Genomic DNA, 23,831 nt, shown 5'->3' with positions numbered 1-23,831 from the left:
AGCCTAGTGGGCTTTGTGGCTGAATAGTGAAACATTTAGCTCATGTTGCAGTGTCCATGAATTGTGTTCCTGACATACCACTCACCAGAGCTCCCAGCTGTAAATGGGTACCAGCATCGTGAACCAGCTGGGTTCAAGATGAGGACATGCAGCTAGCATCTCACCCCTAAAGACTTACTTTGATACCCACAGGTTGTACCCTTCTGGCATCACGCCCTCCAGAGGGGGAAAGATGCATGGTAAAAAGAGAATTATGTGTGCATGCGATGTACATATGTATAGCATGTGTTTTTGGTCTAGAAGACACGATATTAAAATCACCATTTCGTACAGCTTCATCGTATCAGTGTGCGCTCAGTGACGCCAAATCGGCGAACTTCAAGAGATGCCGCCTGCACTATGGTCATAGGGAAAGACTCTCCCCTTGGACCAACCAGTGTAAAAGCAACTTCCATTACGTCGACATCCGCTGTCATTTCATGGCTCCCTTCAAATTCAAACTTCCAACACACAGTTTGTGTTAATAATGTTGAAGTGCGCACAGTCAAGCCTGGTGTTTACCGCCACACTATAACAGGTAGCATTTCAAAGTTATCTATTGAACTTGAGTTCTTCTTAATCATTGAAATTTATATAAATTTTTACTTTAGATCAAAACTTCTAAATAGTACAACTTGCTTGGGAAGTTCAGTTTTCTTTTGAGTTGAAAACAATAAATGTGTAGAGTAGCATTTGTATCAAATCCTGATGACAGTTTTAGGGTAATGAATAAAATGAATGAACTTTTAATGCCATAGTTATATTTTACTTTAATTACTGAACCATCATTACGTAATACACCGCACTTTTGTAGGTTTGTCCCCCAACACAACATACAGAGTGACTATACGAGCCAAGAATCTCAGAGCCCCACAGTTCGATGAGAAGGCCAGCAAGAACCAAGAGAGGCTCTCGACCACCATTGAATTTCGAACCCTACCAAAGGGTGAGTGTTTATTTAAGATCAGTTGCATTTCATGAAAATTGTGTATTGATTAGCTGTTGTCTGTTTTGCAGAGATTTTATTTCCTGAAATATTACATACATACACTCATATATAACTGCAGTGACTTTGTATATTTACAAAAAGAAAGTGTTAGTTTTCAAGAGCATTTGGAATAAGCAGGGGTTGGGTAAATGTCAGTTGTTTATTTGCATTTACAGTACATTAAATCTCTCAAAAACAGTGTGAATAGAATGTATTTCATACAGAATTTATTTGATCTTGGTAATATTTGTATATTGAATATTAAGTTAAATGGATTTTATGAAGACCTGAGAAACTTTAAAAGTTAACAGAGCATTATCATGGAAACAATTAGCCACTGAGCTAGAATATTGATAAATATAGCCAGAATTGTAGATTTGATCATTATCATGCCCGTAGAAGGAAAAGCTTGTGATACAATACGTAGTTTGCAATACTAGATTACCAACATGCATATGGCTTCTGCTTTAGAAATGGGAAGAAAGATCTGAGGATTTAAACTTCTGTAATTGCACTTTGTTACCCATAGTAAGTATACTACATAATTCTGCTCCTGGAACAAAATGATAAAATGGGGAGTTTCTTTGTAATTTTTGAATAATTTGCTAACAAGGTCCTACAGACCTTGAATGCATCAGATAAGGCAATGAAGTACAGTAGATAATTGTAGTGCTAGTATAGAAACCATTGGGTTTCTAATGCAGTTACTTTGGAATAGTTGAGGGTATTTTGATAGCCAGTTAATCTTGGCAGTAGTAGATGTAATGGTAAATGAATTATTTTGGGATCTTGAGCATTGTCATATTTTGTAGATAAAGTACAAAGGCAGTTCCATGCCAAGATCTTAGAGTAATTTTGAATGTTGCCTGCCCAGAATGAAAGTACGTGTATTGCTGGTGGTCTTCTATTTTAGATTTTAAATATTAATTTTTTTGAGACATGGTAATAGCATAGACGCTAAAACTACAATGTAGATGTATGTAATTATTCAGCTGGTTATAGTAATGCTATGGCAGTTTTATAAGTGTCCCATTTTCAATCATTATGACAAGATCAATTTTCTGTAGATTATTCACTTTTAATTCAGTTGGTAGAATATGAAATTAATCTTAAAAACTGCATTTTATCAGGCCCATGAACCATGTCCTATAGATTAAGCATGTCCCTGTTTGGAAACAGCTCCATTACAAAAGAAACACAACCAAAGTGTATTAGTTGGGGGAAAACACTGTCCTTTAATTAGTTTCAGACTTGACATTTCGTGACTGAAGACAATCACTAGTAACTCGTCTTAACTCATCTTAACTCGTCTTATCACTTGTAGGGATTACAGTGTTACTGCCCAGAGTTCCTTTTTCTTTTAAATTTGACCATATAGTGCACATTATTGTTATTACTGCTCTTTGATTTTTTTATGTGCAAAAACAATTGCCGTATCACTTAATGAATTCTAATTTATGTATTACTGATAAGATGCTGCAGCATATATTGGTAAGTATGCGGATTGTTTTGGTCCCCCGGAACGGGTGCCTCTTACTACAGTGCCTGCTCTTCACTTGATATAATATTTCTCATCACATATGGAGTAATATGATGATCTCATAACATATTCCTCAGCTGTGTTTGATTGCCTTGCCAAGATGAGTTGGGATTTCTGGATACATTTTTTGCTGGCTTTGTGGATTTGTAGCTTTTGATAACTTTTTGGATAATTGTTAATTGTTGTTTGGACATCATATATTGTATTTTACTACAATCACTGAAGAAATTTGCTTTAAGTCATTAATCCAAAAGGCCAAATGATTACCCTTTAGGCCAAGTATTCTTGATACTTATTGACTTTGTTTTCTGAAATGTAACTAAAGAATGCCTCACTTGACATTATATTTTGTATTATTATTATTATTATTATTATTATTATTATTATTATTATTATTATTATTATTATTATTATTATTATTATTATTATTATTATATTCAGAGCATGAACCCTATTCATATGGAACAAGCCCACCACAGGGCCATTGACTTGAAATTTAAGCTTCCAAGGAATATGATTTTCATTTGAAAGAAGTAACGGATGTAAAAAGAAAGCACAGAAAGAAGAGATCTGTTACTAGGAAAGAGAAAATAAAGTAACAAATGATTAATAAATTAACAAATAAATAGTTGCTTTAGGGTAGTAATGCATTGCAGTTTTGATTGAATTTTTGAGGTTCCAGCTGCACAACATCTTCAGGAAGACTGTTCCACAGTCTAACAGTGGGAGGAATAAAGGACCTCTGGAACTGAGAAATTTAACAGTGAGGCACTTTTAAGGCATAGTAGTGCTGCTCTTCAGCAGATCTAGTTGCTTTCAGCAGGTAAAGAAGATCAGTGGTCAATTGTAAATCCAAAAGATCAGTCAAAATACATAACTGCTAATGTTAGGAAACAGAAACCTATCACCACAAGCCGCTCTGTCTATTAATAGCTAAATAACATAGATAGCATATTTGTTAACATATTTTCCTCCTTGCATCCATCTTATATGATGCAAAGCGAGATAAAAGACAAATCTTGGTGAATGCCAATTCACCTACTTCAAATTATCATCAGTTATAGTTATTTGATTTTTTATGTACTGACGTATTTATCCGAAGTAAAGTACAATTTGCCTGGTATTCTACTCATGTTACTATGAATTCCTCTGCCACAGAAAAAATAATAAATAAAAGTTAATGACGGCATTCACTTTTAACTTCAGTGATTGGAATTAAAGGCATTAAAAAGACTTCTTATTAGAAGGTTCATTTTGTTGGCAAATATCCATGATTTGTTTGAAAATTGTCCCTTTAAATTCTCATGTTAGTTTTCATATTAACAACCGGAAGATGAATTATACCAATCAGAATATAGCTATCAGTTAACTACTAAATATTCTGTTGCATTTATTCCTGTACAGTAATAGCTTCTGATATGCCAACAAAATGTTCATGTTTATATATACGTATATTCCAAAAACCTACTCATCTTGGCAGATTTATAGTTCTGTGTGTATGGTTTGCATTGTTAAAGCTCCTCAAATTGCATGTGCAGCCTGCTAATTCAGATATTGGTGCCATTCCATTTTAGGGTTTTTTTTCACAAAGATGGTTACTCTTTGTGGACAGTGAACCAATTCAACGATGTATTTTGTAGGACGAAATACCTTTTATCTGTGATCTGAGATTTTTTTGTTTTTCTTTTATTCATTATCAGTTTTTTTTATTCTTAAAGTATATGCTGAAGTCTTAAAAGCTTTGTACATTATGCTAAAGATTTTATGCCAAGGTTTGGTTGGAGGGAGAGGGTTTCAGTCATTTCAGATGGTGCAAGAGCACTGTATATTTTTCTTGATAGATGAAGGCAAGGGTACTGTTTCAATGTCGATGCACGTTTTGGAAATGACTTTAGTTTTTAAGTTCAGTTTTATTGTCACGAAAAATCATTGTCTTGCCAGCATTTTTTTGAGATGAGTGATGTACAAGCTGATGCTGATAAGATGTATTTAAAGGCCCTACAAAGTGTATCCAAGGGTTCCGTACCTACCGATCTAAGACATTCACTATGAGACAAAATCAACGACTTCAGAATTGAGAGTTTAACAAGAATGGACTTTCTAAGACAGGTTGTAGATGAACTCGAGAAAAAGATTGGTTGATACACAAACGAATACATCATTTCGTGACCATGCAAGACACCAATACATAACTGAGTGAATTGATGAAAATAATACATAAACCTCTGATTTGTCAGATATGTCTTGAAAATTTACTATCTTTAAAAGTGTGCTTGCCATACAAAAGTGAATAATTTATCAAGATCTCTGAGAGATGGAGTTGATCTTTAAAAGTGTACTTGCCGTACAAAAACAATTAAAAATTTGTCAAGAAACTCTGATGGATGAAGTTTGTCATCAAAGGCATCCATCAGATTGTCTTGTTGGTAATATATGTCCACAAAGGTATACAGTCCCCATGCAAAGAAGGTGGCATAATGACTCTCCAACAATGCACAGTTATGCAAGCTATCAATGGAGTGAACATCAGACTTTCTGAATGTGTGTAACTGCTTGCTAATGAAGTGTTGCTTTGCTGTCACCACCTCTTACAGTTAGAAGTTTGTGGATTGTAATGTTGTTCAATGATGCTGTTCATTACCTTGTATGAATACTTTATTGATGAGAAATGAAAGATAACAGTTACATGTATATACAAAAATAATTGGGAAGTTATATACAAAAATAATTGGGAAGTTATATTTCAGAGGTTAAGTAGAGGTAGATTTTAGGGAGTACATTCCATAAAACAGTTGGCATGATTATAAGAAGAATGCTGAAGCTCTTTAGGAAGAATACAGTTTTAAGTTCTAAATATGAGTACAATTTAGCATTTTTAATACAAACCTCTAGCAATTTGCAAATGATGATAACAGATCTGGGTAGACAATGTATGAATATTCTAAGGCAGCTGATTAAAAGTTCAGATTATGTTAATAAATAGAAATTGCTGAATGAAAAGGGGGTTCTTTTGTGAATCCATAGTAAATAGTATACATATTAGTATGTAAATTTTCTTCAGAATGATGAAAGTAATTGAAGATATGATATTGTAGAATCCTGGCTGATAAATACTCAGAAGAAATTACGAGCAGATGCCAAAATTCAAGTTTTATCAAAGATTGCAATCAGTATAAATTATAAGGCACAAGTTATATTAATGACAAGTAGATACGTATAGGGAAGTACCGTACCTAATGCCAAAAACTTCTGTCATCAGTGAAATGCTGAATGTACTTTTTATTATTGTTTGAAAACTTGGTACAGTAATTAGATTGTCCACCATGATTTTTTATTGGTCTCTATGCAAAAGATGTAAAACCTTAGTTTTTCAAAGACTTGAGAAAGCAGAGAAGACAGGTAGAGCTTGGCCCAAAAATTTAATGACATGTAGAGCTAATAATTTTTTAATTGAATGAATATCTCATGAATAACCAAATCAAAATGCTAGTGGCAAAAGTCTTTGCACAAATTTTGCCATCTTGGAATGTTTTTGTATATAAACTAGTGTGAAGTAATGGCTAGAAAGGAGATGACGAATATGAGTAAACATTTTGTGAATTGAAAGCATATCCTATGAATAACCAAATGAGAATGCTAGTGTCAAAATCTTTGAAGGATTTGTCATCTTGAATGCTTTTGTATTCCACACAGAATGAATTAATGTTGATAAAGTATTCATACAGGGAACTTTATGACAGAAGGATACGTACATGTTTATAAGAAGCCGTTTTCTATTTTATTTATTGCAATTTGGAATAAGCACAAAGTAAGAGGTGGTCCTTTATAATAAGGGAGTTGTAAGATGGCACGTGCCTCCCTTCGTCTCATGATGGTTACTCTCCCCCTCTCTGTGTTTCATGCCCCATCAGGTTGGAGAGGTAAATATTATAACATTGCTTTACTGTTACCCTGCTTATGTTCCCCAACCCACCCCCACAAAATCCCTACCTTCCTTTTATTTGACTGTCAATCACAAAGTGAGACATAAATGTCTTCCATGTCATAGTTTTCTTCATAGGTTCTCTAAACTGTGTAGTACCCGGTTGTTTAGATACTGTTAGCTTAGTCATGTTTACCTGTCACTCTTACACATATTTTCTGTGTCTTAAAGATCACTGTAGTTTGGCAATTTAAAAAATATATAAAAAGATTCACTTTATATGGATATCTATAGTAAAAGCTAGATACTTTATTTTTTTAAATGGTAAGTGTAACATTACTTTTACCAAATATTTTTATTTTTTCTTTCACAATACTCACATACGTTTTCTGTCATAGCATAGTATTTGTATATGATACAGTAGTTACAGAATTTTTTTCTATTCTTATTTTTATTGTTACTATTCCTTTAGAGAAGTAGAAAGCTGAATGTTGGAATTCTTAACAATTTTATCAAAATTGTGAAAGAACCCTGCAGCATATCATCCTCCCCCTTATATATGAAATTCCTTAATTATTTGACCCATACGTCAACTTTTAGCTTATAATACTGTATTGTAATTCACATTTATGTATGAAAGGAGGCAGAGAGTATCAGTGAGTGCAGTCCTTTCCTTATATAGTATTCAAATGATGCAAATATTCTTTTCAAAAGTTTATTTTCTCTCTGATTAGGGCCCACTTGCTAAGCATCTGGTGTCCATTCATTTCTAATTTTTAAGGGTGATAGTTTGAAGATATTCCTCCAAAAAATAATAAATTATATAAATTTAGTGACAGGGAGATGTGAAGTATTTTGTCAGTTTATAAGAAGACTTTACACTGTTTAAGGTCTTTCTATCTACTTTACTTGATTTTTTCAGTGAGATCTTGCAACCTAGATGTGTCATCTGATTCTGAAATACTGGGTGGCAGTTATTTAGCTTTTAGAAATAGCTAGTTATTTTGAAAAATTAATTTCACATATTTACTTTAATTATTACTGTACTATTTCATAATGAGGTTTAGTAAAAATCTCTGAATATCTTATAATTGCTAGGGTGAAGATATTTTTTCTTTCATGAGGAAATGACATAAATGGCTATCCAGCTCATTATTTGCTTAAATGTGTGAATAGTCTATGCAAAGAATGTCAAGTGCAGTTCTCAAGCAAACTTTCTTAAATATTGTTGTAGTATACGTACCTTTTTTGGGAGGAGAGGGGTTGGGCTAATTAATATGAGACCATGTATTGATTTTTAAAATAACAGTAATCTGCTCTATATCCCGACTCTAGAGTTTAAAGCCAATATAGTCTAGTTCTCTTGTGGGTTGATCAACAGTTGTATATACCACCCACAGCTCTTTATACTTTATATGTTTTATTAAGAACACTGACATTGAGTTTTTGAGGGTAGTTTAAATGTAAATCTGTTTTTTAGTCACAGGTAATTAGTATTGCATAATTGTAACTTTGCTGTATTAATTTTTTTATTTTTAATGAATTGCATAGTCTGTGTCAGTCTGTTGATGAGATTACAGTAGTTATAAAACTTTTTGGGGTCTGTTTATGATTTCATTCATTGTGGGAATTTTTTTTTCCAATATGTGTTTTGATAATTTAAGAAGCAAATGTTTTATCAGAGAGAGAGAGAGAGAGAGAGAGAGAGAGAGAGAGAGAGAGAGAGAGAGAGAGAGAGAGAGTCGTGTGGTTGTGTGTGTGTATGTGTTTGTGTGTTCTGTTGGGTGGGTATAACTAAGTTTGGCCTTAGTCATCACGTATATGACAAAGAAGCATGAGTTTTATTGATTCGGTTTATTGACATAGTATAGCTTAATATTACTAATATACTAATTCAAAGGACTAATCAACAATAAAACAATTAAATTGAATTGCCTTCAAAGGCATCGTGACCTAAAGATTTGAGCTAATGACTGCAGACATAGTCCCCCAAAAAAGATAAACATCATGGTTGTTTATTAATTTGTTGGTTCCAGTTTCAAAACAAAAAGAATATTGATAAAAATCTAAGTGGGAAAGATGCAGTGGTTAGCAGTTTATGTAAAGCAACCTCTTTATGTTTTCATTTCTTGAAGTGTTGAATTTATAGTGGTTTACAAATAAACGGACTGTTAAACGCATGTATGCATCATGCATACAATATCAGTACATTTAACGTTATATATATATATATATATATATATATATATATATATATATATATATATATATATATATCATATATATATATATATATATATATATAAAGTACTTTTGTATAATAGTAAAGATGTTTCATTTTCACCTGGAAATTATTAATTTCTTCATGTGAAAAAGATGTAGCTTATTTAAAAGATTTCTGTTGTAAAAATTTCCACTCGTTTACGGTTTATTTTTAAGCAATCATGATACACTAGTTACATCATGGGAATTATACGTATTTGCTTCTTGTTTTGAACGTCAACCTGAAATAAGCACCCAAATAAAATCAAAACAGTTCACAAGACTGAATTTAGTAATAGTATTATCTGTGTTAAACATAGCCATGTAGACAAGTTGTTGTGTATATGAATATTGGAATACTGTATACGTATTGGCAATACAGACCAATAATTTTTATTTAAAAAAAGATGGATTTAAAAATATTCTAATCATTCATTCTCTTTCTTTGTCCTCACAGATCCGAAAGGTAAACCCATGGGTAGGACTCAGGACGTTTTCCTCCCTACAGAAACTAACAAAAAAAAAGCAATATTGCACCAGTAGCATGCCCCGGGAATAGATCACATTTTAAAGAAGTCCTTTCTTAAGAAAGACAAAATAGCAATTATTAATTTTCATAGTTAGGCAGTTTATTTCTCATCCAACCTAACTCAAAACTGAGTTTTCAGGACTCAGGTCAAGTTTGTGTTTTAATGGTTTGCCTAAAATATTTGAAAAGCACTTTTTTATTATTTTTGTTTACATTTTAGCATTGCTTCTTTGTCTTTTGCAATTAAGGAAATGGCTTCATAGCCTTCACTGCCTGTTCCCTGTGTTATTTACGAGTGGCTATCCAGAATGAGATAAGTATACATAGAATCCATTTTGCAATGCAGCATAATACAGTCACAGCTCTTTTGATTAATTTATGTCTATAAAGTTCTATATAGAAAGTATATGTTGAAATTTAAAATTAGAAGACAAAATTAGAGACAAAATAAAATCTTCCGATTGGAATGTACTTACATATGTTGTTTTATAGAGGTGTAAAAACTTTGGTATTGCCTAACACTTTTTCAGGCAATTTTCAATTTAGAAGTATTGTACAATTCCTTTTTGACTCCCAGGCAAGTTATATATTCTCTCAGCTCATTGGTAATGCCTTTAAGCTAGGTGACCCATACTGTAAATCTAGTCATGTAGCTTCCTGTAAAAAGATGGCTTCCAGCTGTTGTATTGATGCTTGATGCTGATTTGTAATCATGATATTATATGTAGTAGCAGCAATATTGGGCAATTTTTTGTTCCAGTAATATTCAGTATCTTTTTCAAATACCATTAATTTGTGATGGAACATCTTACCATCTCGGATAACCACAAGTAGATCGCAGTGACACAAGACATTATTTAGACTGCACAAAACCCACACGTGATCACAGTATTGAAACCTGCTTGTGTGTGTTGAGACTGTTGCAATACTTTATCAAAATAACTCTCCAGCATAAGGAAGCATTTGCTAACGTTTGATGTTTCTGATGTTTCACAATTACAAAATGATTCTCCTGTACAAGGGAGACTTTGATAATGTTTGATGTTTTATAATTAGTATAGGCTGAAAGTACCATAAAGCCAAATGTCTCAATGCTTCAGGCAGTTTTCCTTAACTGTGAGGAATAGCATCCTGACTGTTGTGAGAGTTCACGCACCATCCCTAGACAAAGTGGATTCCTCTTTTTTTTTTTATTATTATTATTTTTTTAAGACAGCAAGATTCACATACGATTGTTTGTTCACTGAGTTCTGGGATTGTGGCTTTTAATAGGTATCAGTGGCAATACTTTATTGGAAAGGATGTAAAAAAACAGATATTTTTCCTGGGGAAGTAATGCTGCAGTTTTGGATGTGAAAGGTTTTTTATTTTGCAATTTTTTTCTATAACTTTGATTATTTTCCTATTTTTGAGTATATTTTATTTAATTATTCTGCCGGGTTTACATGATAGCTATGATTATTTTATCTCCACAAGAGAAGGAATATTTATTAGGAAAATCTGAAGTATATTTATATGAAGACATCACATGAAAATGAGACTAATTTAATTAAAGGAAAAGCCATAAATTGAATAAAAAGGATATATATATATTAAGAAATCCACATGACTCCAAACCTATATGGATTTCTTAAATATGTATTTGTTCTCTAAATTTATTTTTTTTTTCGTTTCAAAGTTTAATACATACTGATCTGTTATCACTAAAATTCAGTTGCTCATTTGTCCTGGTGTGCTGCTGTTATAGGCCCCTGATAAAACTGTCATGTCTTCAATTTTTTTTTTATTTTTACTAGAGTACTTGTATTTAGGCGTCATTTACCATAGCAGAAGGCCGTTGCAGAATCATGTAAAATTATTTTGTTCATGCCACTTACCTGACAGATATATATATAGCTGTATTTTCTGAAGTCCGACAGAATTTCAAAACTCGCGGCACACGCAGTGGGCGGCCAGGTGGTAGTACCCATTCCCGCCGCTGGGAGGCGGATATCAGGAACCATTCCCATTTTCTATTCATATTTTTTTCTGTCGCCGGTCGGTAAACAACTGTTTACAGACCTCTGCTCAGGATTTTTTGGAATTTGACTCGCTTTTAAGTATCTGATTGGTTTTTTGGTATTGAATTGGATTGTTGAATTGGCATGCGCGATAGTGGACCGTTTTTTGATTTTGGATTGGCTTTTCTATAAAAGATATGTCTGGATCAAGTGCTGTGAGTTTCAGAGTGTGTGTGAGGACTGATTGTAAGGTGAGGCTACCGAAAGCATCGGTAGACCCCCACACAGTATGTATGAGTTGTAGGGGGCATAATTGTTTGGTTGATAATCGGTGCAATGAATGTGAGAGATTGACCGATGATGATTGGAGAGTATATGAGTCCTATCGCCTTAAATTGGAGCGCGATAGGATCAGGAGGTCTTCCTCCAGGAGTGGTTCTACCAAAGGTAAGGCTAACATCTCTCCTGCATTAACACCTGTAGAGTTTGCAACCCCTAAACCTGTGTTGCCTTCGGGCTCTGATTCTGTGTCGGGAGAAGCGAATGCTCTCTCTCTGATTTTGGAGTCTCTTCGCACTCTGGAGACCAAAGTGAAAGCCTTAGAAACTGGCTCGGTGCAAGTGTGTGATCTTGCCCCTAGTGTTGTGGAGGGGGCGTCAGATCGGCCCCATAATGCCTCTAGGCCTAGACCTCTATCAGACTCCCAAGACTCAGGAGTAGGTATGTCGAAAGCGCAAGAGGGTTACGGGGGCTTCCCACCGATCTGGCGTCCCTTCGGCAGGCCTTGTAGCAAAGTCCCAGGCTGCCAAGGAGCGCGCACGAGCACGCGTCCTGAAAGAGTGCTTTTCGTCCTCCGAAGCGTCCTCGCGCAAGGGGTGGAGCGCTCGGAGAGACTCTCGTCCTCTGAAAAGGACGTTTCGTGTTGAGGACGCTTCACGTCCTGTATCGCCGCTTTCGTCGGAGGATGCGTATGACGCTTTTCCGCCTCAGAAAAGGGGTAAGATCTCCTCCGATGAGGACGCTGGGTTGCGTGCACAGGCGCGTCTACCTGAGAAGCAGGTAGCTGTACCTGTGAGAAGGAAGGAGGCGTCCCCTCGCCCCTCGTCTTCTCGCAGGATCAGTCCTGCTTCCTCTGTTCGTTCTTCCCCAACGAAGAACATTCTTTTGTCCCTTCAGGACCAGCTATCCACGCTTATGGCTCAGAGGACTCGCCCAGCAGCAGTCGAGCCTAAGCGGAGGAAGGACCTTAGACTGCCCGTCAAGAGAACGAAGCAGTCTCCTTCTCCCTCTCCTACTTCGTCTCGTTCGCCGATCGCTTCTCCTTCGGCGATTCGCCGATCTCGTTCGTCCTCTAAAAGGACGTTGCGTCAGGACGCTTTTGAGGAGGACGCTCAGCACGACGTTCGACAGGACGCTCGTCAGGACGCTAGGCAGGACGCTAGGCGGGACGCTTGGCAGGACGCTTGGCAGGACGTTCGGCAGGACGCTCGTCAGGACGCTTGTCAGGACGTTCGGCAGGACGCTTGGCAGGACGCTAGGCAGGACGCTAGGCAGGACGCTAGGCAGGACGTTCGTCAGGACGCTCGCCAGGACGCTAGACAGGACGCTCGCCAGGACGCTAGACAGGACGCTCGGCAGGACGCTCGCCAGGACGCTCGGCAGGACGCTCGCCAGGACGCTCAGCAGGACGCTTGGCAGGAAGCTCGCCAGGACGTTCAGGGCTCTTTTCAAGACGCTTTTGGGGATTCCGACCAAGAAGTCGTACCCCAAGACGCTAGTTTGCGCGCACAGGCACGTATTCCAGCGAAAAGGTCTTCCCTTTCGTTTGAGAAACGTAAGGACGCTTCTCTGGCAAGTGAGGCTGCCTCGGATGGCGCTAAGGACGCTCGTCCTCGTCAGGACGCTCTACCTTCTTCAAGTAGTAAGCGTCATAGAGAAGACAGCCGAAATAAGGCTTCCTCTAGCAAGGATAGGGGTCCTTTGATTAAGCCAAGACCCGACATTAGGACGCCCTCTCCGGACAGACGGTCTCCTCTTCCGTTTAGAGAAGAAGGAGAGCTGAGTAGTTCGGCTGACTCGGGTGAAGAGGAACCTTCTGCGGCCCCTTCAATCTCGGACTATAAAGTCCTCGTGCGGCTCTTGCGTTCTTCTTTCGAAGACAAGTTTCAGCCTGCAGCTCCCAAGTCTCCTCCTTCGCAGTTTTCTTCATCTAAAACTGGAAAAACCCCGGAGTTTGTGGAGATGAAAACTTCTCTCTCCACTAAACGTGCCTTTAAGAAACTCCAAGATTGGATGGTACGAAGGAGAGATCAAGGCAAGACGACTTTTGCCTTGCCTCCAGCTAGACTCAGCGGAAAAGGGGGCATTTGATATAGAACCAAAGATGAAGTAGGAGTTCGTATCCCTTCTTCAGCTCAAGGAGATTTCTCTAGCTTAGTGGATTCGCAGAGGAGGTCTCTTTTATCCTCTGCTAAAGTAACCTGGACCTCTACGGAGACTGACCATCATTTGAAGGGTCTGCTCAGGACGCTTGAAGTGTTCAACTTCCTTGACTGGTGTTTGGGAGTTCTGGATCTACAAGCGAGAAGCCCAGAATCTCTCAGTCTGGGGGAGCTGTCCAGCGTGTTAGCATGTATGGACAAAGCCGTCAGGGATGGTTCGGAGGAGATCGTCTCTCATTTTGGAACGGCTTTATTGAAAAAGAGAGCTTTGCTGTGCAATTTCACAGCTCGTTCGGTAACTCCAGCTCAGAAAGCGGATTTGCTGTTTTCTCCTCTTTCGAACCATCTCTTCCCCCAGACTTTAGTAAAGGACCTGACTAACAGTTTGCAAGAGAAGGCAACTCAGGACCTTTTGGCCCAGTCTACAAGACGTTCGGCCGTACCTTCAACCTCTTCAGCTGCGGTTCGACCGCCGAAGAAAGTTAAGCCCTTTCGTGGGGCTCCCCCCTCGAGAGCAGCTCCTCGAGGGAGAGGGTTTTCACGAGGAAGAGCTTCCTTTAAGTCAAAGCCTTCCAAGTGAGAAGCATGTCCTTCAGACACCAGTCGGAGCCAGACTGAAGTTTTTTGCGGGAGCGTGGAGAGAGAGGGACACGGACTCTTGGTCCCTCAAGATCGTGGAGCAGGGGTACAAGATCCCCTTTTTAGATCTTCCTCCTCTTTCTACGACTCCCAGAGACCTTTCTCCATCCTATCAGGGAGAGAAGAAGGAAGTATTATTCGATCTCCTTCAACAAATGATCGACAAAAGAGCGGTGGAACAAGTCGCGGACCTGGGGTCCCCAGGTTTTTACAACAGGATCTTCCTAGTACCGAAGCAGTCGTCAGGTTGGCGTCCAGTTCTAGATGTAAGCAGGCTCAATCTTTTCGTGGAAAAGACCAAATTCACGATGGAGACGCCTCATTCTGTTCTGGGAGCCTTGAGACCGGGCGACTGGATGGTGTCCTTAGACTTGCAGGACGCGTACTTTCACATCCCGATCCACCCTCTTTCAAGAAAGTATCTAAGGTTTGTCTTAGACAAAAAAGTGTGGCAGTTCAGAGCTATGTGTTTCGGCCTGACCACGGCTCCAATGGTGTTCACTGTAGTCATGAAGAACGTGGCGAGGTGGCTACACTCTTCGGGGATAAGAGTTTCCCTGTACCTCGACGACTGGCTGATCAGAGCGTCGTCGAGAGAGAAGTGTCTGAAGGACTTGCAGTTCACTTTAGCCCTAGCAAAGTCCCTGGGACTTCTGGTCAACCTCGAAAAGTCGCATCTGACCCCAACAAAGTCCATCGTGTATCTGGGGATTCAGATGGATTCAGTGGCTTTTCGAGCGTTTCCGTCCCAGGAACGTCAGCGGCTAGGCTTAGAAAAGATCTCAGCCTTTCTAAGGAAAGAGACTTGCTCGGCGAGGGAATGGATGAGTCTGCTGGGAACCATTTCCTCGCTAGAAAGGTTTGTTTCCTTGGGAAGACTGCACCTCAGGCCTCTCCAATTTTTCCTTGCGGACGAGTGGAAGGCCAAGGACGATCTCAATGCCATATTGAGAATATCGCTTCCGATAAAGGACCATCTAAGATGGTGGTTGGACCCTCAGAAGCTTCAGGAGGGCGTGTCCCTAAGTCTTCTGAGCCCCGACCTAGTGTTGTTCTCCGACGCTTCCATCACGGGCTGGGGAGCAACACTAGGAGGGAAGGAAGTGTCAGGCTCCTGGAGAGGGGAACAGGTAGCCTGGCATATAAATGTCAAAGAACTGGCAGCAGTATTTCTGTCCCTGCAGTTCTTCGTAAGGAGTTTGGAGAACAAGATTGTTCAGGTAAACTCGGACAATACCACAGCACTCGCTTATTTAAAAAATCAGGGAGGAACACACTCCAGAACGTTGTTTTCCCTAGCGAGAGAGATTCTGCTGTGGGCAAAGATAAGAAATGTGACTATCCTGACGAGATTCATTGCAGGAGTGCAAAATGTCAGGGCAGATCTTCTCAGTCGTCGGGAATGGACCTTGAACGAAGACGTTTGTCGAGACCTTTGGACGTTGTGGGGACGTCCACTGGTCGACTTATTCGCGACGTCAAGGACCAAGAGACTTCCTCTTTATTGCTCCCCGGTCCTGGATCCAGAAGCAATCGCGGTAGACGCGTTGCTTTGGAATTGGACGGGTCTAGACCTGTACGCCTTCCCACCATTCAAGATTTTGGGGGAAGTCATGAGGAAGTTTGCGGCCTCAGAAGGGACGAGGTTGACCCTGATCGCTCCGATGTGGCCAGCGAGAGAATGGTTCACAGAGGTCATGTCTTTCCTTGTAGACTTTCCAAGGACATTGCCCTGGAGGAAAGATCTACTCAAACAGCCCCACTTCGAAAGGTTTCACCAAAACCTCTCCGCTCTGGGTCTGACTGCGTTCAGACTATCGAAAAGTTGGCCAGAGCGAGAGGTTTTTCGAAAGCAGCTGCGAGAGCAATCTCACATGTAAGACGTGCTTCCACAAGAGCTGTTTACCAATCGAAGTGGGCTTCCTTCAGGGCATGGTGTAAAAAGGAGGGAGTTTCCTCTTCCTCGACCTCTGTGAACCAGATAGCTGATTTTCTGCTCTTTCTCAGGAATGTGCAGAAATTAGCGGTCCCTACCATCAAGGGATATAAAAGCATGTTGTCAGCGGTTTTTAGGCACAGAGGCCTTGACCTGTCTGACAACAAGGACATTCATGACCTTTTAAAGTCTTTCGAGACTTCGAAGGTTCCTCAAATGAGACCTCCGTCATGGAACCTTGACGTGGTTCTTAAATTCCTTATGTCAAGCCCTTTCGAAACGCTTCAGGCAGCGTCTCTTCGAAACTTGACAAGGAAGGCTCTTTTCCTAACTTCTTTTGCGACGGCTAAGAGAGTTAGTGAAATTCAAGCGTTTAGCAAGTTAATGGGATTCAAAGGGGACAATGCTGTCTGCTCGTTGAACCCAACTTTCTTGGCGAAGAATGAAAATCCTTCGAACCCTTGGCCGAAGACTTTCGAGATCAAGGGTATGTCAAGTCTGGTGGGCCAAGAACCAGAGAGAGTCCTGTGCCCGGTCAGGGCTCTCAAGTTCTATGTACATAGAACAAAAGAGGTAAGAGGTCCCTCAGGTAATCTCTGGTGCTCTGTGAAGAGACCAGAGTTACCTTTATCGAAGAATGCTGTTGCTTTCTTTCTAAGGGACGTCATTAAGGAGGCTCATTCATCTTTCCAGAAGACTGATTTGAGCCTCTTACGAGTGAAAGCGCACGAAGTTCGAGCTGTCGCTACCTCTCTTGCCTTCCAAAAGAACATGTCAATCAAGGACATTCTTGATTGCACCTTTTGGAGGAGTAACTCCGTGTTTCGCCCATCACATTACCTAATGGGATGTGAGAACGATTTATGACGATTGTAATGCACTGGGGCCATACGTTTCTGCGGACACAGTCTTGGGGTCCGGAAGTAGCTCTTTCCCTATCCCTTAGTTAGGATTAGGTTAGTTTGTTGTTGTGTTTTTAGGTTGTGGTGAGTCTTATGTGAAGATCTCCCATCCTTTAGTTAGTTTTAAGGGTTTTTTTGTGAATAGTTGGTCAGGTGGTGGTCAGTTGCTTCGTTGCCCTCATATGTATGGCCTCGATGGTCTTGTCATGTTGAGGTCTCGTACCCGTTGACAGATCATCCAGAGCGCACCAGCACTACAGGTCTCCACCTGGCTGGCAACTCTGATTTAAGCAAAAGCAGCCTTAAGTGACAGTAATCACATAGTCTACTTTGCAAACAGGTGAGGAACCAAGATGTATATCATCTACTTAATTTAAGTTTCCTAAAAAATCCTATTCTGTCTATTCCCACCATCCGAAGGTGGGATTCAGCTATATATATATCTGTCAGGTAAGTGGCATGAACAAAATGTTATTGTTATTATACAATTAAGTTTGTTCATACTTACCTGGCAGATATATATAATTAAAGTGCCCGCCCTCCTCCCCTCAGGAGACAGAGGCATTAATAAAATATGAATAGAAAATGGGAATGGTTCCTGATATCCGCCTCCCAGCGGCGGGAATGGGTACTACCACCTGGCCGCCCACTGCGTGTGCCGCGAGTTTTGAAATTCTGTCGGACTTCAGAAAATACAGCTATATATATATCTGCCAGGTAAGTATGAACAAACTTAATTGTATAATAACAATAACATTTTATATCAAGGGAGCCTTTGCTAGTTGTAGGTTTTATTCCTGGAAGGACTAGTTGCTGTGGTCCCCTTAAACCTAATGTAATCTGGCTTGGGTAAACGTATCAGGACTTGTTATTGCTGAGGTTCAGCATATGTTAGTGGCACTGATGATATGTATAGTATAGTGTACACTATAGAATTGTAGTAATTTTATATAGATTAATTGTATACATAACACTCATACAATTCAATAGTATAAATAGTTGATTACTATGTTACTGTACTGTACTTTGATGTAGGAATTAATGAGAGTTATAAATATTCATTACAGGTAAGGACAGTGACCCTCCAAAACCCAACTGCCTTTCCTTTGCAGTTTTATTTTTATTATTGTATTCTACATCTTTGCCATAGTACTTTCTGTCTTCTAAACTTCATTGTTCTCATTTTTTTCAGATTTTTTTAAAGTATTCTATAATGCCATTATCTACCATGTACACAACACTTATTTGCCACTTCTATTGTTCTTCTAACCTCTTAACTTATATTTTCTCTTAATTTTCATGTATATTTTAGTTTATTACTAAACTTTCAGCCCAGTTTCTGTTTTTTTTTTTTTTTTTTGCTCTTCCTCTCAATAATTTTTTTTCTAGCCTAATTTTTGTGTTTGATTTGAGCTTTCTCCCATTCCCACACATGATTAGGCTAAATCTCCCCAAACTAGACATGTCAGCTAGATGTATACTAACATATTAGGCTAGTATAATACTTTTTGTTCTATTGAAAGCGATTGCTGCATTTATTTGGTTATCTGTTGTAAAAATGAAACCAATCACTTGGGGATGAATAAATGGAACTCTTACAATTCAAACTTCAAAAATCAAATTGCCCCACACAGTTAAAAACACACAAAAAATGATGATCATGCTAATTAAGAAACAATGATATGATGTTACATAAAGAATTATATTTAGGTAGAAGTGCCTCTTTCAAACGTATTCTATTGAAGGAGATTGCTGCTTCTGCTGCATTTATTTTATAGAAGTTCTTTTCTATTCTTCTTCTTATGACTTTTTCAGTACTATTTAGGTTGGCAAGTACGCGCCTATTCAACACATATGAAAAGTCAGGATAAACGAATTTTACGAAGTTCATATATCTGGTGTACAATGTCCGTAGATTAATGCAATTCTAGGTACAATACACATCCAAGACCCTCTGAAACAGACTAATGTGGTATACCAATTCGTATGCCCTGCCCGCAGATGCCCTGGCACCTATATTGGTATGACCACAACACGTCTGCCTAAGAGGATCTCCTGCCACGCACAGGAAGGGCCCATTAGAAACCATACTTCGGTCGTACATAATAAAGCCATCTTCCGCAACGGAATTATCCAAAACACAAGGATAATCAGGAGAGGGCCAGACCAGAGACGTCTCCGCAAGTTGGAGGCCCTCCTCATTCAACAGAAAAACCCCTCTCTGAGCACCACCCAAGAAATGCTTTTCCTCCCCACAATTGTACGAAGAAATATACCAAACTATGGAAATACCAGAATTGAGAGAAGGCACCAACCAAGCCATACCTGATCATACCATTTGCTTGGCAGCAGATGAAATTTCGGCCCGCCATGACGTCACACAGCGTCCAACAGCCAATGAAAACTCTGCTTCGGCTCGCAGTGACAACACACCCGCCGACATCACAGTCCAGCTTCGACAGTCTGCTAGATTGCAACAGCGAGAGCTTCAACGCTGAAAAGTCACTTGAAGATTCCTTCCAGCCACCAACAGCAGAGAAGCACTGCACCCTCGGCCAATGAAGACTCAGCTCGTGCATACCCCCTGCTGACCTCCCAGCTATAAATTAGGGTAGCACCAAAAGTATCATCAGTCTACTCAAAACCACAGCCTTGAAAATATCTGGTTGAATCCAGAAGAAATGTTGGCATAAAATATTCACTTGGATGTGTATTGTACCTAGAATTGTATTAATCTACGGACATTTTACACCAGATGTCAATATACGTACGTATATGCAGTGGTCTCCCCGTATTCGCAGGGGATGCATACCAGACCCCCCCATGAATAGTTAGAATCCGCGAATGTTTGGAACCCCTATAAAAATCCTAAAAGCAGCCTATTTTGTTAGTTAAAACTCAAGAAAAACCACTAAAAATGTTCATACTTGGTGTTTTTAATAGTTTTATCTCAAAAAAGGGATTTTGACAGAGGAAAAATCTATTTCTGGGCGAGAGATCTGTGCCGCCCAGTGAAATGCTCCTTATAGCATCATTTCTAAGGTATAAAACTGCTATATATACCAGAGAAAAAAGTTGCATGGAATGCTAGGAATATACCCAGCTCGCTCACCCATATAGGGTGTCGGTATAGTAACTGGGGCGTGTTGATAAAAAAAACCCAGGAATTCGTGGATATTTCTCACAGAAAAATACTGCGTATGCGCGAATTTTCCGCGAATAATGCGGGGAAACGTTCCCTAGAGAAATACGCGAATGTGTGAGTCCACGAATTCGGAGAACTCGAATACTGGGGGTCCACTGTACACATATATATATATATATATATATATATATATATATATATATATATATATATATATATATATATATATATATATATGAACTTCGTAAAATTCGTTTATCTTTACTTTTCATGTGTATCGAATAGGCACGTTACTCGCCAACCTAAATAGTACTGAAAAAGCTGTAATAATAAGAATAGAAAATAATTTCTATAAAATAAATGCAGCAGAAGTAGCAATCTCCTTCAATAGAATACATTTGAAAGAGGCTCTTCTACCTAAATATAATACTTTATGTGACATCATATCATTGTTTCTTAATTAGCATGATCATCATTTTTTGTGTTTTTAACTGACTGTTTGCAGTCTTTGTTCACCAACTGTGTGGGGCAGTTTGTTTTAGAAGTTTGAATTATAAGAGTTTCATTTATTCATCGTCAAGTGTTTGGTTTTATTTTTACAACAGCTAAGTAAAGTACGCTATGGTGGAATACGGTGAAATACGTACAGTTTATGCTGTCCTGGTATGGAGCACTTATGTCAACGAAATCCCACATCATCCATTTTAATAGACATGTATCATAAGTGAAATTTGTTATATAACTAGTGTAATATGAATTTATGAGTAAAAGTTCCATAGGAGTCTATATATATGTATATATACAGGGTGTAACATGAGTTTATGCAAATATTTTAGGGAATGAAAGAAAAAGTAATTTTGAACAGGAAATGTTCTATAAACATATGCAACTTAAGTCTTTGCTTGTTGGTCAGGGGAATTTTAGAATATTTGTTATCATTAGAGCTGCATTCACATCATGGAGATCGTGGGGGGAGGGGAGTTGAAGTGAATGAGGCAAGTGGATAGATAGTCTTAAATATGATTCTTTTTCTTGCACGTTGATCTAATTAGTAAAACATATCAGAGACATAACAGAGTTGTCGTCCTGTGAAAATTACTGTCTTAACCTCAGAGAAAAATACTGGTACAGTCTGTATGTACTATGTTACGTAATTACAGCACATACAGTTAATGTACTTTCAGATGATGTGATCCCATTCACACTTTTTAAAGATGATACCCCTCCAGAGTTTTACCCCACATGACGTATGTATTTCTCTCTCTCTCTTTCTCATAGTTAGCCCTCACACTAGTACATGATTTTAAATTGATTGAATTTTACCTTCACCCTCTGCAAACATTACGTATGTACATACATGTTTTCTTTATGTCATTGAATTATGTACCTACCTTCGTTATAACAGACAAATGAAGTTTACCTATAGTGAAGCAAAGAAAACTTCTTTTACTCTGAGGGAAAAGAAAATGGCATCCCAAGAATTAGGGGAAATTTAGTATAGTACATAAGTGCAAAATGGATACGTATGTACATAGTAGTTTCTGTAACTATTTTTACGCCAGCCAGTTATTTCTATTTTAAGGGTTAATGTACTAAAAACTAACTTTTAAATCAAATTACGTACAGTAACTTTAATGTCATTTAAAAATTAGCTGAATACTTAGGGAGCATGATTAGGGTCATATTTAGTGTTCAAACTCTAGAAGGAAGCATTTATTAGCATTTTTAGAGACTGTGTCAAACTTACGCAAAACTTCCCCATACGTGAGGGGGTCTGGAACCTAACCTTGCGTAAGTTCGGGATATTACTCTGTGTGTGTGTGTGTGTGTATGTATATATACTTAGATAAATATATATATATAATATATATATATATATCTATATATATATATATATATATATATATTATATATATATATATATATACAGCAGTCATCTCCAATTATCAATTATCAGTGGACTCGGTTAATGCCGATCCAGTTTTATGGCACTTGTCTAGCCCAATAAAATTAGCGACTTTTGGTGCCATAAAGCACTGAGTTCTGGTTATCGGTGCTGATACATACCTAACAGAGGCACCATTAACTGGTTATCAGTACCAAAATCTGGTTATTGGCACCAATAAGTATTGCTGACTTTCGGTTAATGGCGATTTTTGCTTATCATCAAGCTGGTCAGAACGGAAACCCCGCCAATAACCAGGGACTGCCTATATATATATATATATAGATATATTTATATATATATATATTTATATATATATATTATATATTATAAAAATATATATATTATATATATATAGATATATAGATATCTATATATATACTATATATTAGTATTTAGTATTATTATATTATATACTATATATTAAGATAGATAGATAGATAGATAGATTAGGATCGATAGATAGATTATATTATTATTATATATATTAGTATGATAGGTTAATATATAAGATAGATAGATAGTAATATAGATAGATATAGGTAATTCGATAGATAGATAGATTATAGATATATTAGATATATATAGAAATAAAAAGATATATGATAGAGAGAACTATATAGTAGTATAGATATACATTATAGAGATAAACTCATATAGATATTATTAGGAATATATAGTAAAAAGAATATAGAGTATAATATATAGACTATATAATAGAGATATATATATAGATATATATATAGATAGCTAGATAATATATATAGATATAGATATATATATAAGATTATATATAGATAGATAGATAAGAGATATATAATAATAGATAGATTAGATTAGATAGATAGATATATATATGATACAGCTACATGATATAGACAGATAGATAGAATATATTAGTATATATAGCATTAGAATACGATAGATATAGATATATATGATATATATATATACTAATAATATATATATATATATATTAGTATCTATAGATATAAGATATAGATATAGATATATATATATACTATATATAGATATTAGAACAATATATACTAATATATATAGAGATATATATATATATAAATAGATATATATATATATATATATATATATATAGATTATTATATCTATAATATATATATATATATACATCTATCTATCTATATAATATATCTATCTATCTATATCTATTCTAGATATATAGATATATTATCTAATATAATCTTATATATCTATATATATTATCTATATATATATCATATATATATCTATATATATATAGGTAGCTTATAGATAATATATATAATATAATATATATAATATATATATATATCTATATATCTCTATATATCTTTGATATCTATATCTACTATATCTATCTATATATATATAATATATATATATATATATATATATATATATATATATATTTTTTTATTTTTTTTCATCCATCTATCTATCTATTATCTATCTATTCTATCTATCTATCTATCCATATAATATATAGTATATATATACATATATATATATATATACTATAGAATAT

The 23,831-nt window shown here is 37.1% G+C and overlaps 1 protein-coding gene across 1 annotated transcript in view; it reads left to right on the top strand.

Moving 5' to 3' along the window:
- Window positions 1-23,831, top strand: part of LOC135210214 (uncharacterized) — a 462,528-nt gene that overhangs the window by 311,990 nt on the left and 126,707 nt on the right. The window contains exons 25-28 of the mRNA XM_064243050.1: window positions 334-577; window positions 854-985; window positions 2,501-2,518; window positions 9,209-9,229. Coding sequence (XP_064099120.1) covers window positions 334-577; window positions 854-985; window positions 2,501-2,518; window positions 9,209-9,229 — 415 coding nt within the window. The remainder of the gene's footprint in view (window positions 1-333; window positions 578-853; window positions 986-2,500; window positions 2,519-9,208; window positions 9,230-23,831) is intronic.

The sequence above is a fragment of the Macrobrachium nipponense genome, chromosome 39, assembly GCF_015104395.2.
Source record: "Macrobrachium nipponense isolate FS-2020 chromosome 39, ASM1510439v2, whole genome shotgun sequence".
NCBI lineage: Eukaryota > Metazoa > Arthropoda > Malacostraca > Decapoda > Palaemonidae > Macrobrachium > Macrobrachium nipponense.
Note: the sequence above shows the minus strand (reverse complement) of the source record. Positions and strands in the feature narration are given on the sequence as shown.